The 14,534-nt window shown below is 40.4% G+C and overlaps 1 protein-coding gene across 17 annotated transcripts in view; it reads right to left on the reverse strand.

Annotated features, from left to right (window-relative positions):
• Positions 1–7,696: 7,696 nt before the first annotated feature.
• The window catches only part of ArfGAP3 (ADP-ribosylation factor GTPase activating protein 3), a 199,223-nt gene continuing 192,385 nt past the window's right edge, over positions 7,697–14,534 (reverse strand). For 14 of the 17 annotated variants that reach the window (XM_067108896.1, XM_067108902.1, XM_067108907.1 and 11 more), the window contains one exon: positions 7,697–9,844. In XM_067108896.1, the coding sequence (XP_066964997.1) occupies positions 9,830–9,844 (15 nt within the window). In that variant the 3' untranslated portion in view covers positions 7,697–9,829. Of the gene's footprint in view, positions 9,845–10,840; positions 10,932–14,534 lie in introns of all 17 variants that reach the window. The other 3 variants (XR_010854068.1, XR_010854067.1, XR_010854066.1) reach the window with 1 other exon arrangement.

Consider the following 14,534-nt stretch of genomic DNA (forward strand, 5'->3'; position numbering starts at 1 on the left):
ATTTGCTTTAGTTGGGTTGATTGGCGCCTACTCCAGCTTTTATTATACTTGGCCTTGCGATGACGGTTGCCTCACCCACCTATAGTTTTTCTGGCGGGAGGTTCTGAGATCTCGGGGAGGGGATGCCTCCGGTCTCCGGATACGATTCTTTCCTACCCTGTTACCATCATTGTATTTTATTATATATTTATATATATATATATATATATAGTATATATATATATATATATATTTATCCTCTGGCGGAGTGAGCTTCTCACTCCGCCACTACACATATATTCATTAGTATTATATGTTTTAATTACGTGTCCGGTGTTCTGCCCTGGGGTTCCGCCGTCTTTATTGCTGGCAGCCCTTGTGGTAGGGCCCTGTTGACTCAGTTCTTCTGTTCCACTGGAGTATTCCGGTGACCGGGAAGTAGCTTGCCTACCACTCTGTTTAATTTATGGCTTGGTGGCCCTGTCTCTGACGAGGGGTTTTTCTCCCCGCCGGAGTCTTCCGGCAGTAGGTCGAAATACCCTGGCCTACCTGCTTTAGGTTGCTTAGAGTGGTAGGTTCATATACTTTTTTACACATACAGACTGTTCGTTGTGAGGAGCCGGGGTGCACCGCTTCCCTCCAGCAACCCTATGGGCACGTGGTGTGCCGGACCCACGCTGGCTGTGCGGTCCGGCTGGATGACCTTATTGTTTGGCACCCCGATGGCTGTGAGGTCTGCTTCGCTCTGTGCGCTAGCATCCAGGACGAGTCGGTAAGATATCGCTTCCTGTTCCTTACGTCTCTTCAGTCTATTTAGTGCTTATATTGTATTAGTGGTTTATATTTCAGTATCTTAGCCCTAATTGCCTGCTCTCTTCCAGGCGGACGAGTCCTCTAGGAAGACTTCCCTTGAGTCTCTCCGCGCCTGGGTGGCTGGGTTTGGAAGGAATGTACCGTCAGGGAAGCCTTACGTCCTTGACGCTAAGTTGCGTGACTTGCTCTACCCCGGCGCCCGGGTTGCTGCTGCTGTTCCCGAAGAGTTGGCCACCCCCATCATCCAGCAGATCCGGGACGCGACCCAGCCACCCCAAGAGGATATCCTTTACGCGGAGGTGTCGGAGGACGTCGCCGCCTTGGACTTGGACCTGGAACCTATGAACACGGAGCCGGACCAAGTGGTAGGTAGCGAGGTAAGTGAGGTTGCGGGGGCGGGCGCCCTATTTGATTCCCCATCATCCTCTGCATCTTCTTTTTCAGGGTTTGGGAAGTCTTCCATCTTGGGTGACAGGGCTCCATCAGCTGTCCCCAAGTTGAAGCTGAAGACTTCATGGAAGGCGAAGGGCTTTAAGTCCTCGTCTTCCAGGAAAGCATCTCCTTTCCCCCCGTCGAAGGCTAAGGTCTCCGTACCTGTAGCCTCCGGGAGCAAACCTGGAACCTCGGGCAAAGGCGCGAGTAAGAGGGCACCAAGACCAAGCCCTCCTCGCCAGCCTGCCTTTGACCCTGAGGCGTTTGCGAACTCACTTCTTGAGAGGTTCTCGGCGGAGGTCGAGTCCAAGCTCTCAAAATATCAGAGAAGCTTCACAGCCATGACAACATACTGGCGGGGATGGCTCGCTCCAGTGGAGCCGACCCACAGTATGAGATCCCGGACACGGCTGATCTCCTCCCTTCGATGTCGGAAACCCTTTTGGCGTTTTGCCACTTCGTGCCATTTGGCACGAAGAGTTGAGTTTTTCACCCTGACGATCGAAGGTCTTGGGCTGACGAGACGTTTGGAGGAGGTTGGAGTTCTTTCCCTCCCAAGATCTCCTGCCTCCAGACAGAGAATACCCAGGCTTCACCATTAGGCTGACGGAGGAAGCCTGGGGGAGACAGACTCGGTCAGACAAGGTCCCTAGAGAGACAGTGATCTTTCCTAGGGACCAAGCTCAGTCTACTCTCCTGCGCTCCTGCACTCTTGACGGAGTGGCAGGCAGAGAATACCAAGCTTACACCTTTCAAGGGCAACTACACCATGTTTGCCCTAGGTGACAGAAGTTGGTTCCTACTCCCTGCATCAACAAAATGGCTCTGGCCACCATACGGCTCAGAGCTTGGGCTTTGAAGGCAAAGCCCTTTCAACCTCAATTAAGGGAGAGACAGACTCCACATCCCTGGTATTCCCAGGGGGTGAGGAGTTTTGGAAAGACGCCCCATCCACCTTTACTGTGGGAAAGCTGGATGCTCACTGCACGTCTACACAATTTAGCGAGCAGCTTCCTAAGCTCCTGGAAGCCTTGCTAAAGGCAGAATTTGAGGCCCAGACTAGGTTAGGCTGGTCCTTGAACTCCGTCTGCCTCACAGAAGCGACTGCCGTCTCCTGTGCAGAAGAGCCCTTCTTCCAGGTTCTGGCTAAATCCCTGTTAGCAGGGTTTCAGTCAGACCTGTATGACTTTATGGTGGCTAAACTGGAGTGTAGGAAATTCATCTTTGCTGAGGCCACCATACGTCATGAGCCTAACAAGCTCATGAAGAGCTCTATCTGGGGCGCTAACCTTTTCCCAGATGAAGACGTAGCCAGTGTGCTGAGCGAGGCTGCTAGAGCCAACCAAAGTCTTCGCTCTCGTTGGGGTATCTCCGCTTACTGGAAGACCCCAGAATCTGGCGGCTCCCAGACCAAGTCTGGTAAACGTTTCAGGAGACATAAGAGACCTCATCACCAGACGGTTGTCCAAGCTGTCCCGGTCTCGGCAGTGGCCCAGCCTCCACCTCTAAGGCTCATCCCCAACAGTACGTGCTGGTCCAACCAGCTCAATCCCTTGCTGCACCCTTTGCACGTCTCCTCACCGCGCACAATCCCACCTATGAGGGCCGTGGGTTCTTTCACGGCCTTAATAGGAGTGCAAGGGGGGAAGAGGTCGGGCCCCTTACAGAGGCAAATCTAACACCGCCCCAAGAGGAAAACCTGGACGTGGTAGAGGAAACAAACCCGCTTCCTCCCACTGAGACCAGTCAGGTAGGTGGTCGTCTTTACTGGTTCAGAGACCAGTGGTCCTTCAGTCCTTGGGCACACAGCATTGTGTCCAAAGGTCTGGGTTGGAGCTGGACCAAGGATCCCCCCTCCCCTGATCAGGTTTTACCAGCCACCCTCCAGAGTCCTACAGGACTATGTGGCAGAACTGCTCAACAAGCGAGCAATAAAGAAAGTAAGGCACCTCAAATTTCAAGGCAGGTTGTTCACTGTCCCAAAGAAAGACTCTGGTCAGCAAAGAGTGATTCTGGATCTGTCGCGTCTAAATCTTTATATAAAATGCGACAAATTTCGCATGCTTACGGTAGCGCAGGTACGGACTCTACTTCCGCGTGGAGCCGTCACCACCTCTATCGATCTTTCAGACGCTTACTATCACGTCCCGGTTGCGCGGAACTTCTCTCCATTCCTGGGTTTCAGACTCGGGAAACAAGCCTACTCCTTCAGGGTCATGCCTTTTGGTCTCAATATAGCCCCCAGGATATTTACAAAGCTGGCGGAAACGGTAGTGCAGCAGCTCCGGTCCCGAGGGATCTCCCTAGCAGCGTACCTGGACGATTGGATAATTTGGGCCCCAACAGTTCTAGAGTGCCGGAAGGCCACGGCCATGGTCATCGAATTCCTGGAGTCGTTAGGCTTTCAGCTGAACAGAGAGAAGTCCCGCCTGACTCTGGAGTCCCGGTTCCAGTGGCTGGGCCTCCAGTGGGATCTGTCCTCGTACACGTTATCCCTTCCGCCGTCCAAGCGGAAGGAGATAGCTTCCCTTACCAGGAAATTTCTGAGGGACAAAGCAGCATCCCGCCGGTCCCAAGAGAGAATCCTCGGCTCCCTTCAATTTGCCTCAGTGACGGACCTGCTCTTAAAAGCAAAATTAAAGGACATAAACAGAGTGTGGCGGAGTCGAGCCAATGTCAGGCTCAGAGACAAGGTCTCCTCCATCCCACGAATTTTAAAGGTGAGACTGCGGCCTTGGTCCACAGTCAGCGGCCTGTCCAAGACAGTCCCGCTTCAGTTCCCTCCTCCGGCACTGGTGGTTCACACAGACGCCTCATTAAGCGGCTGGGGAGGGTATTCGCCAAAACAAAAAGTACAAGGAACATGGTCTACAATGTTTCAACGGTTCCATATAAACACCTTGGAAGCTATGGCGGTATTTCTAACCTTAAAGAAAATCCGCCCCCCCAGCCGGATTCACATCAGGCTGGTGTTGGACAGCGCCGTGGTAGTTCATTGCATCAACAGGGGCGGCTCCAAATCAGGTCGCGTAAACCAGGTGATGGTAGCTATTTTCTCCCTGGCGAACAAGCACAGCTGGCATCTGTCAGCCACCCACCTAGCGGGGGTGCGGAACGTGGTGGTGGATTCCCTGTCCAGAACCACTCCGTTGGAGACGGAGTGGTCTCTGGACGGAGAGTCTTTCAATTGGATTTGCCGCCGGGTTCCGGGACTCCAAGTGGATCTGTTCGCGACGGAGAGCAACTACAAGCTTCCCTGTTATGTGGCCCCGAATCTGGACCCTCAGGCTTATGCCACGGACGCAATGACCATAGACTGGAACAATTGGGAGAAGATATACTTGTTTCCCCCAATAAACATGTTGTTGAAAGTACTGCACAAACTCAGGTCATTCAAAGGTCAACTGGCCCTGATAGCCCCTTATTGGCCGAAGAGCAACTGGTTCCCTCTGCTTCAGGAACTCAAGTTGCGGAGTCATCGGATTCCCAATCCCAGATTGACCCAAGTAGTACAAACCAAGACTGTGTCAGCTTCCTTAAAAATTCAGAATGCCCTACTTTTATGGACTTTGTAAAGTTTGCTGCTCAAAAGGGAGCAAACATTGACCCCGTTAACACTCTGTTTTTAGAATCAGATAAGAGAGATTCTACTCTCAGACAATATGACTCAGCAGTCAAGATATTAGCTTCCTTTTTGAAGGCATCTGAAGCTCAAACTATGACTACTAACCTAGAGGTTACCTTCTTTAGATCATTGTTTGAAAAGGGCCTTGCCCCGGCCACTATTACCACAGCTAAGTCAGCCTTGAAGAAGGTATTCTTATATGGTTTTAAAACTGACCTTACAGATTCTTACTTTCCATCTATCCCTAGAGCATTCGCTCGTCTGAGACCCGTATCGCGCCCACATTCTGTTACGTGGTTCCTCAATGATATTCTTAAGTTAGCATCTGAGATTGACAACTCACAATGCTCTTATTTGGATCTGTTAAGGAAAACCTTATTTCTGATTAGCTTGGCTTCAGGTGCCAGAATTTCAGAGCTGTCGGCTCTCTCTAGAGGTGATGATTTTGTTAGTTTCCTCCGTCCGAGAGAAGTCCTCCTTTCTCCTGACCATAGATTTTTAGCTAAAAATGAGGACCCTCAAGACAGGTGGTCCCCTTGGAAGGTGGTGCCTCTTCCACAGGACCAGTCCTTATGCCCAGTCTATACCTTTTAAGAACTCCACAGTGTAAGTCGGGTCCTCTTTTTATCAGAGAGAAAGGTGGAACTCTTTCGTTGAATGCTATAAGACAGCAAATTCTGTATTTTATTAAACAAGCCAACCCGGATTCAGTCCCTAAGGTTCATGATATCCGTGCAGTAGCTACTTCCACTAATTATTTTCATAATATGGATTTTGGCCGAACTTACCAAACATACGGGATGGAAATCACCTCTAGTGTTTAAACGCCATTATTTAAAAATCACTCAAGCCCTAAAATTTTCAGCAGTGGCTGTGGGAGTGTCATTCCCCACCTTAATTATCCTTTATCCTTCTCCCTTCCCCCCCCGCCTGCCTCATTTACTTCTCTGCCTGCCCTTCTGGATCGATCATGCCTCATTGCCTTGCTCCTCATAATTGATATTATTATAGCCTTTATTATTATCTTTTTTGGTGACTGTATTTTGACATGCTGTGATTTTGGATTGTCTTAGGGGTACTGGGCTGTTTTTATTTTGCTCCATGTACCCCATAAATTTTCTCATGTTGTAAATGTCTCTCTTGTTCTTAGATATAAGTTTATATTTACTCCTTGTAATTTTTGTATTATTGGATGTATTTTGCCTACTATATTTGCATTGTGTACCTATTTTTGTATTCTACTTTTAAGGTTGTATTAATGTACTTACCTGTTACTAATCATATTTTCATGTGGAGAGATATTCTAATTAAATCCTTTTTTCATAGCCTGTGTTTTTTGTTCAGTTCACCTTGTCTTTTTTTCTGTAGTTTGCAGTCTTGGCATGATTCTCTATCACTATTTCACCGGCTGACACGGGGCTGGACTCAGAAAAGGGATTTTGACAAAGGAAAAATCTATTTCTGAGAAAGGCCACGTGTCACCCGGTGACCCTCCCAGAAGTTGCTTTCGCCCCCCCCTACTTGCACATGCCAAGCCTGGGGGTGGTGCTAGTCTGGAATGAGTGTAGATGGCGCTGGAGTCGCCGGCCTGGCGGGTGAATGAGCGTGGGGGCTGGAACGGCTCACCGCTCTTTTCGAGGGGTTTTGACATGGGGATGTCTGTTGAGTGTGGCTCTGTGGTTGTGATCCTTTCACTCACCCTTGGTTATACCGACGTCTCCATTGTGGAAGACGCTCGATCTGGGGGTAGTAACCCCAGCATTCCTGAAAGCTCTTTTTTCTCTGGTATATCTAGCATTTTATACCTAGAAATTCGTGTTAGTATGGAATTTCACCGGGTGACACGGGGCCTTCCTCAGAAATAATTTTTCCTTTGTCAAAATCCCTTATATATATATGTGTTCATGATTTCTAAAGTTACTGCATATTGTCACAGCACTAGAAGTAACGGTGCAAAAAAGTTTGCTGGATCCTGCACCTCAGCTACTACTTGAACATCAAGATCATTGAAAAGAAATCCAATCTTTAATATTCCCAATTGTCTGTTAACCTGGGCATACATATGTATGGGACAAGTGAAAGTGAGGCTAGGAAAACATGAAACAAGAGCTATCAATGCATATGTTCACAGTTCTTAGGAGAAAGAAATCCACCATTTTTGGAGGTGTTTCATTGGATATCTCACTCATTAAACATTTTCCTGATGAATGGTGCCAAGTTATCTTTCTTCATCTGCAACCATGACAGAACTGATCTGCATTATGGGGATCCTCGATGGAAACAAGAATGCACTCACCTGGTAGGCACTCCCCCTTTCTTTACTTACGACATATTAAAGATCATTTACTTTTGAAAATTACTGCATAAAACTAAATATATTTTGCCTTTAATAAAAACAGTCCTTGCAAACCATACGACAAAAACTACACGTTCACACATGGTAACTGATAAGAGCTAGGATTTTTTGGTAGCTAGAATGCATTTCCCATGTAGTTGCCAGATATAGGAGCAATAAATATAATTTATCTAGTTTATAGCTCAAGCCCTTTGCTACTCAAATAAAAAGATCTTTTTATGCCATCATTTACTCAAGGAGCGACCAAAAAAATCCCGAGGAGAAAAAGTGATGTACCTCAGTTATATTAATAATAATCATGAAATAAATCTTCATCATAGAGTTTAGATAAGTTCTATTGCTCAGAGACTTTTGGAATTTTTGATGTTCTAAAATATTCCATGACAATAAATGGCATCTGGCTCCCTTTAAAACACAAAAATGGCTTTAAATATCCATGGATTCTTTTTGATGGTCTGCAAAAACACTAGGAAATGGATATATAAATGCAATTTTGAAATGATTTATGTATTCCCATCCCATTCATTACAAGATACAATAGTAAATCTCTATTATATAAAAAAACCAATCTCTATATAAAAAAAACCAAGAAGAGTAATAAGGTCCTAATGGGTGTTATCGCCTCAATACTTTACATGGCACAAATTCATATGTATAATAATCAAACCCTGCTTTATCACCTGACTTGGGAATATTTTCTCTCACAGTATTCTTATACTGCTTTCTCTGTAACTGAAAATGTTAAGTACTATTATGTGTACAAAAAGGATAACATTATGAAAAAATATATCCTTAAAATACTGTTGAACTTTACCAAAAGAACACAATTTTTATCATGAAATTCATTAATGAATTTTGTTCATACTAGCTGATTCCATTTTTAATGAATTTAGTAATGACTGCATTGAAAACTTCAAGCCACCTTCCAGTGGTGTATAGAAAACTTGCAAGAGTAGCCTGTTAGGAAAGCAGAATCTGCCACTGCAATATTCAATCTTGTATAGTAATAGAAAAGGGAATTAAATATATATATGATAAACGCTGCCAACAACTCATTTCACCACCCATATAGGAAAGGAGTAATTTTCTTTGAAATCCAGGAGTAAGTTTTCAGAACGGAATGCTCCTCTTGTTGAGACTAATTTTAAGATCAACCCAACAATATTCAAAGACAAAAAATGAATTTCTTGTAAATGAATATATATTTGACTAACATCTTTTAAAACAAAATATCTATAATACTGACAGACAATTAACCAAGATTAACCTCACTTTTTCAATACAGGCCGTGCAGGAATAGAGAATAATTTTGTGAGAACAAAAGTAGCCACTAATGCTTGACCAATGCTGATATAAATGCTAAAGTCAAAACATTTAAAGGAAAATATATGGAATTTTCACAATTTACCTTACAGTAGCCTGACACCATACAGACCTATGCATTATTGCAAGTTATATATACTACACATTAGAATTCATAACCAAAAGGTGAAAGTTTGGACTCTTAAAAATAGAGATATGTATTAAACATGAGGAAACACTAAAGAACTTCATCTATGAACTGATCCAAAAACTGTTATGCAAATATAAAGATGAATTTACAATGTGTAGCATATACACAATAACACATGGCAAAACATACAATTGATGTATACAATACACAGCTGAATATAATGCTAACCCAATGCAAATGACTACAAAGCTCCATGCAGCATGAGTGACAACATTCCATTATTCAAGATTAACAGTACTATGAAATGTAGTTTGGTTGGCAAATAATAGTTGCAAGTAAAAGTACTTTGATGTAATTATGGAAGTGAGTGAAATAAAACGTAATGCTAGTGTTTCTAAGGAGAAAACTCAGGTGCAACAAGCTGGTCAGACTGCTGAAATGCCAAGAGCATTAGAGCAAAAATTTTTGTTGTAAAGATACCAAATACAACCAACAGATGAACATCACCACAACAGTTTAAAAATATCAATTCAATGTAGGAAATTCATCACTAAAAATTTTTAGCATCAACCAGCACTTGAGCATTAAAACAAATCAACATGTCGTAAACATACTGTATGCGGCAGTTGAAATGAGTAATTTCATGAAACCAAGAAAGCACCTGGCAATCCCTATAAACAATATCATTAGACTGGAATGAATACCTTCTGCCATGGATTCATTATAGTTCTGAAACTGCACTGTAAAATGTATACGTATAAATCTATGCGAAATTCTGCTTACATACTGTGAATATTATATACTCGTATGCCAGTTAAGATTTACAAAGATATGGTAAATGTATAGACATTTGTACAAACTTAGTTATAAAATATCAATAAAAATATAATACAGTTCATCACATATCTCAAAAGTATCAATGCTCAAATTATATAAATAAGTATACAGTTCAAAGCAAATAGAAATAACTACAACTCTAGTACATGTACGAATACACAATGTTTTCTCTTGTTGAAACGAATGTTCCCTATAATAAGAATGCCAATCCACAGACAGATATGTCTTGTGGGCTGTATATGAGGGACAGTTGCACTGAGGCAAAGTTGTCTTGACGCTAAAGTTTAGGACGCGAGTTTGAATGAATTCTTCCACTTTAACTTTCTCCTTCCCTTTACATGTACCGATCCTGTAAGGAAAACACGACTATTAGACAAAGTTTAACTTTTCAGTCTCCACATGATTCAAATATATGGCAGAACCATTCTTCTTTTCTTGCAAAGTACCACTAGCTCAGTAAAGTTAATTCAATATGGTACAATACTAATTAAAAGAACTGGAAATGCTGTATTCAGTACTGTATTCTAAGATAGAACATAGGTTTTACAATATAAAAATAAAAAAGTTTAAAGCTAATCTAGTTCTGATGTATGGGATAAAGTAAAAACTTTTACTATGTAAATGAATTAAACCTGATTCACTCCTATGCTCAGAGATCTTGGTAAATGTGATGTACTGTAAACAGTACATGGACCAAATCTTGATATGAAAACCAAGAGCACATACATGTTAACAATGATTACGGTAAAGAAAACCATCAGCAGCTTCACCTGAAACCTAAGAAAGTTGAAGACCAGCAAGCCGCAGACCAGTGAAGGTCCTGCTTAATTGTGTACCCTACATGGCACAACTGTCAGCAATGCTACAAGTTCTTTGCCATCCCCAGCTGCACTGCTATCAGCCTTCTACTTTTCATCTCTTGCATTAGGTTTTTCCAATTACTTGTCCAAATTCTTCAACTTTATATTCCTGCATATTCCATTGCAATTTACAAACTTCTTTTGGTTGAAATAATAAAAAATTAAACAATGGCAACATGCACTGGACTGCCAGCTATCCAAATGTGATAAGTCAAGACACCTACACGAAGCAAGCACACTGATTCATTGGATTAAAGAAATGTCACATCTTACAAATATTCTTTACATCTTAAAAATATAAGTAATAGAACACATGACGAGCATTCTGTTAAAAATCCTTTTTAAAAGGACTCATCATTGGTTAATATTTTAATACTGTACTGAGTGTGTGTGTGTGGTTACATGTTTGCACATACTGCACTGACAAACCTTTAAAATTTTGCTTGGACAAAACAACAATAACTGTGATTATTTTTATATCCTACCTGCAGCTTCAATGGTTACATAATTACAGTACAGTGGGTCCCCGCTAGATTGTGGTTCAGCATTCGCGGCTTCAGTTATTCATGGGTTTTTCTGTGGAATGTATTTCCAAATATATCGTGGAAAATTCACTAATTTGCAGATTTTTTCATAGAGCAATATTCACAGATTACTATATTTTCGTTTTATTTCCATGACAATGTATTTTTTCATGATAAAAAAATTATTTACTAATTTTCAAATAATAAACAGAAAAATATAAATAAAATGTTAAATTAAAATTGCGCAAATTCACAAAACACCTTACCGATGTAAACATACTGTACCTCAGTTCTCTCTCTCTCTCTCTCTCTCAGTATACATATCCTTTAATGAAGAACACAGCAAATTATCAATAAAATGTTATTTCACTTGCAGAACCCATTTATACTGTATTATATTGATCTATTATCCTCGTAATATGTGATTGTCCTGAATGAATGCTTGCGTACGTAGGCACATGTTGCCATATTTTTTTCTTTCTCTGATTTACTGTACCATCCTTCATTACAAGTTTACTTGACTATGATTATCACAAATTATAACAGTAAACAAGAGAATATTTTATCATGGTTGAAGTTTCATCTCTAATCACCATAAAAATATTTAAAACCTGAATTTCATACATAGGCAACACAACACCAACAGTCATACTCTTGTCCCCAGCTACTTTACCCTGCATGTCCTGTCTCGTCCCCAGCTAGTTACTGCGCTGAGACTACAATGTAAACACCATGAAATCTGAATTACTGTACCATAAACATTCTACTTGCCAGGCTGACTCAAGGTCATACTCCACCCCAGTTAAATTAACTTGCCTGTAGTATATCGTCCCCAGCTAGTTACTGTGCTTAGACTTCGATGTAAACACCTCAGTTCTCTCTCTCTCTCTCTTAATGAAATATGAATTACAGTATCAAAAAACTAAAAATAAAAATGTACAAAAGAAAATGGCTGTGCCTGAATTTAGGGGTTACTTGATTAGTTTTCAAATACAGCTGTAAGCTATATATTTTCAAGTGTAATGTTGCAAGATGACTTTGAAATTATATTAAAGTGTTTTAGGATGATAGTTTATGGTAGGTTTGGTGTTTGAACTATTAAAAGAGGAAGTTATAAGCATATTTAGAGGGGGAGTACCAACTTATCGCAGATTTTCGTTCATTGCGGGTGGTTGCAGTTCCTAACTCCCGCGAATACGGGGGACATACTGTATGTTAGTTTACCTTTGTATGCCCGTTTTACTTTTATGTACAAAATAAAAAATAGTAATTCTATCAACGCATTCATTTCTTTTTAGCAACTAAAAAATTATTTTCCTAATTCTTTTGGTAGTAGGCTCAATCCGCTGATTCTGAGACTCTAAACATTACAAATGGCTGGATGATCATTTTTTTTTTATACACATTATGATGGTAATAGATCTACATAATAATATAGTATATATAAATGGATTCTGTAAGTAAAATAACATTTTATTGATATTTTGCTGTGTTTACATTAATGTTAATATTTGAAAATAGTAAATCTTTTATCATAGAAAATGTATTTTGTAATGAAAATACAGTAAAACCCCATATTCGCGGTCTCATGATTCACGGGCTCATCTATTCACGGATTTCTCTATGGAACATATATACGCATTATTCACTGAAAATATCCGCCCATTCACGGTATTTTTCACTGAGAAATATTCACTAATTACAGTAATTTCATCTCATTTTCATGACTAAATGCATTTTTTGTGATAAAACTATTAAAATACTCAGGTAGTGCTTGAGTTACAATAGTTCACCTTATGATAATTTGATTTTGCAATGGGATAAGCAGTTAATACCGACATGACAATATTTATCAAATATTTTTAAATTTCGCACGGGCACAGGCAGCAAGAGAGACAAAATTACAATACACCAGCTTCTTTTCCTCCAACTCTTTACCCCATCTTCTAGTTAAAAAAAGTAACAGAGAATGATAAAAGTATTGTTAGTAATGTTATACTCTTGTGTAAATGTGTACAGTCATAAACAACCGACAAAGAAACTGTTGTTTTGTTTATCACTGAATCGGATAACAACATCCCTTTTGCCTGTATTTCAACCAGCGTACGGTAAATACAAAATTACCATTGGTTATAGTACAAATGATATTAAGTAGAATAGGACTGATACATTTTTACATTATACCCTTATTCGGTATGGATAAAAGATTGGCAAGGAAATATACTGCTATATCTATGCTGCAAGTTGTAGCTGAAGCTTACAAAACAGTGTTCAAGCTGCTAATGACTATAAATTATCGTGCATCAACAACATGGATGAAACTCAACCGTAATTAAAATTGGAGAAAAAGTATTTTAATCAAAACTACTGGGCATAAAAGAACACATTACTGCTATTTTTACACAAAAATGCCCCCAAACGGCCAACATCATCTATTAATGAAAAAAATAGCTAAATTAATTTCACAACGTGACTTATTCAAGATATATTTCTACTTAAAAACACTTTGTACAGTACAGTATCATGAAAAATAAACTTGACCCATATAACTATAATATCTAGGGATTCATTTACGCTAAATAGAAGCAAGAAAAGCGCTCTGAACTGAGTTAAACATGGCGAAATAAACACTGCGTAAACGATTTCCAAACCAAAACATTGATCACTACGATCGCAATTTATAATACAAAATCAATATACGACTATATACAATATTACTGGATACAGTGAATTAAGGGCACAACATTTTAAAAGATCCATGGAAAAGATGCATATTCATTATGTTGATGTTTGTATAATACGATATGTGAATATAGAGTGCAGTACAATGTAGGCCAGGCTACCGTATATGTATATAATATACCATAGTGTAGGCTAAGTATGTCTTGTTTGTTACTCAATTCCTCTTTGTAATGAATTAGCATAAGTCACTTTGCATGAACCTCCAGAATTAGCTGATATTAATAATTACTATACTGTGTATGTATAGAGTATGCTTCATAGTGTATGCTATGCTACTATTTATGTATACTGTACATGGTACCAAATACCCTAGTGTAGGCTAGGCTATATTTGAGATATGTTTTTTCCAACAAACGATGGGTTTTTTGGAGCCTAACCCCATCGTAAGTAGGATAATACCTGTACAAGCATTTTTAGTTTGTTTATTGTGTATTTAAACTATCAAAATAGGCAGTTCTACATGTTTTTAGAAGGGTTCTAAGTATTTGAGGGTTCTAGCTTTCGCGGGGGATGTGGTATGCATCCCCCGCTTTACTGTAATTAGTGAACATTTCAGATAAGCTCTACTATCATCCTAAATATTTAAACAGGCATTAAAAAATACATTTTTTCAACATTTTCATGTTTACAATAATACTGTATTGACATTTTGCTGTTTACATTAGTATTAATATTTGAAAATTAATAAATAATTTTTTTTATTAGAAAAATGTACTTAGTCACAAAAATAACATGAATTTTCCGCGATTTGTTTGGATTTACGTTCCACAGAAAGGAAGCCACGAATGCTGAACCTTGTTATAGTGGGGGTCTACTGTATTTGTATAACACCACACTCTTTGATCATCTTTCATATTTGTTCATTATTTAGATAAAACCTGCTTGTGATATGTGCAAGAATAAGTTTTCAGCA

Source organism: Macrobrachium rosenbergii, chromosome 9 (assembly GCF_040412425.1).
Source record: "Macrobrachium rosenbergii isolate ZJJX-2024 chromosome 9, ASM4041242v1, whole genome shotgun sequence".
Classification (NCBI taxonomy): domain Eukaryota; kingdom Metazoa; phylum Arthropoda; class Malacostraca; order Decapoda; family Palaemonidae; genus Macrobrachium; species Macrobrachium rosenbergii.